We start from the raw sequence: 1,509 nt of genomic DNA, 5'->3' as shown, positions 1-1,509 counted from the left end.
CGATACATACTTTTTTTTTTGAGAGAGTTTCGCTCTTGTTGCCCAGGCTGGAGTGCAGTGGCACAGTCTCGGCTCACTGCAACCTCCGCCTCCCAAGTTCAAGCGATTCTCCTGCCTCAGCCTCTCAGGTAGCTGGGATTACAGGCTAATTTTGTGTTTTTAGTAGAGATGGGGTTTCATCATGTTGGCCAAGCTGGTCTCGAACTCCTGACCTCAAGTGATCCGCCAGCCTCAGCCTCCCAAAGTGCTGGGATTACAGGCATGAGCCACCGCATCCAGCCTATTGATATATACTTATTATTAACTCCACAGAAATATTTGTAGTCCAGTAGGATTTACTTTGTTTTTAACCTGCTTGGTGTTTCCTCCATTAAAGCCCATCTCACTGAGACCTGTCCTTCCCCAGGTGAAGAATTCCATGACGTGGAGGACGCAGAGACCTACAAAAAGATGCTGGCTCGGGACGAGCGGCGTTTCCGGGTGGCCGACCAGGATGGGGACTCGATGGCCACTCGGGAGGAGCTGACGGCCTTCCTGCACCCTGAGGAGTTCCCTCACATGAGGGACATCGTGATTGCTGTGAGTGGTGGCTGGGGAACCCTGCCCCCCACACCCTTCCAGGATCCCACACCCTTCCAGGAACCCAGGCTTCTGCTTCCGGTCCTGCTTCCCAGAACAGATCTTGGGGCACGCAGTCACCTGGCTCTCCAGCATCTTGCCAGGGAACCCAGGCCACAAGCGCAGGTCAGGGGAGGGTGACCTTTCCCACCTCCACTCTCAAACCCCTGGGGTCTGATGTCTCCTCATCTGGCCTCCCCCTCCCTGTGCTCACATTTGGGGTTCAGGCCCCCAGCCTTCCCTCAGACAGTCACTGTGCCCCACCCTATACAATTTCTTTTCTTTCTTTCTTTCTTTTTTTTTTTTTTGAGACATAGTCTCCCTCAGTGGCCTAGGCTGGAAAGCAGTGGTGTGATCTTGGCTCACTGCAATCTCCGCCTCCCAGGTTCAAGCAATTCTCCTGCCTCAGCGTCCCAAGTAGCTGGGATTATAGGCTTGCACCACCACACCTGGCTAATTTTTAGCAGAGATGGAGTTTCTCCATGTTGGTTAGGCTGGTCTCAAACTCTCGACCTCAGGTGATCCATCTACCTCAGCTTCCCAAAGTGCTGGGATTACAGGCATGAGCCACTGTGCCCGGCCAATTTTGTATTTTTTTTTCTAGTAGAGATGGGATTTCACCATGTTGGCCAGGCTGGTCTTGAACTCCTGACCTCAGGTGATCTGCCCACCTCGGCCTCCCAGAGTGCTAGGATTACAGGCGTGAGCCACCGTGCATGACACCAAAATGTGCTTTGTTCTATATAGAAGAAGGGTTTTTTTCTTTCCTTCCTCTTTTTTTTTTTTGAGACAGGGCCTCACTCTGTTGCCCAGACTGGAAGGCAGTGGCTCGATCTCAGCTCAGTGCAACCTCAAACTCTTGGGCCCAAGTGATCCTCCCACCTCCGCCTT

The 1,509-nt window shown here is 52.6% G+C and overlaps 1 protein-coding gene across 2 annotated transcripts in view; it reads left to right on the top strand.

Moving 5' to 3' along the window:
* Nucleotides 1-1,509, top strand: part of RCN3 (reticulocalbin 3, EF-hand calcium binding domain) — a 19,528-nt gene that overhangs the window by 4,923 nt on the left and 13,096 nt on the right. For both annotated transcript variants that reach the window (XM_011946366.1, XM_011946367.1), the window contains exon 4: nt 407-579. In XM_011946366.1, coding sequence (XP_011801756.1) covers nt 407-579 — 173 coding nt within the window. The remainder of the gene's footprint in view (nt 1-406; nt 580-1,509) is intronic.

Source organism: Colobus angolensis, unplaced genomic scaffold (genome assembly GCF_000951035.1).
Source record: "Colobus angolensis palliatus isolate OR3802 unplaced genomic scaffold, Cang.pa_1.0 Scaffold25, whole genome shotgun sequence".
In the NCBI taxonomy this organism is placed as follows: Eukaryota; Metazoa; Chordata; class Mammalia; order Primates; family Cercopithecidae; genus Colobus; species Colobus angolensis.
The sequence above is the reverse complement of the archived record's forward strand: the minus strand, read 5'-3'. Positions and strand labels throughout refer to the sequence as shown.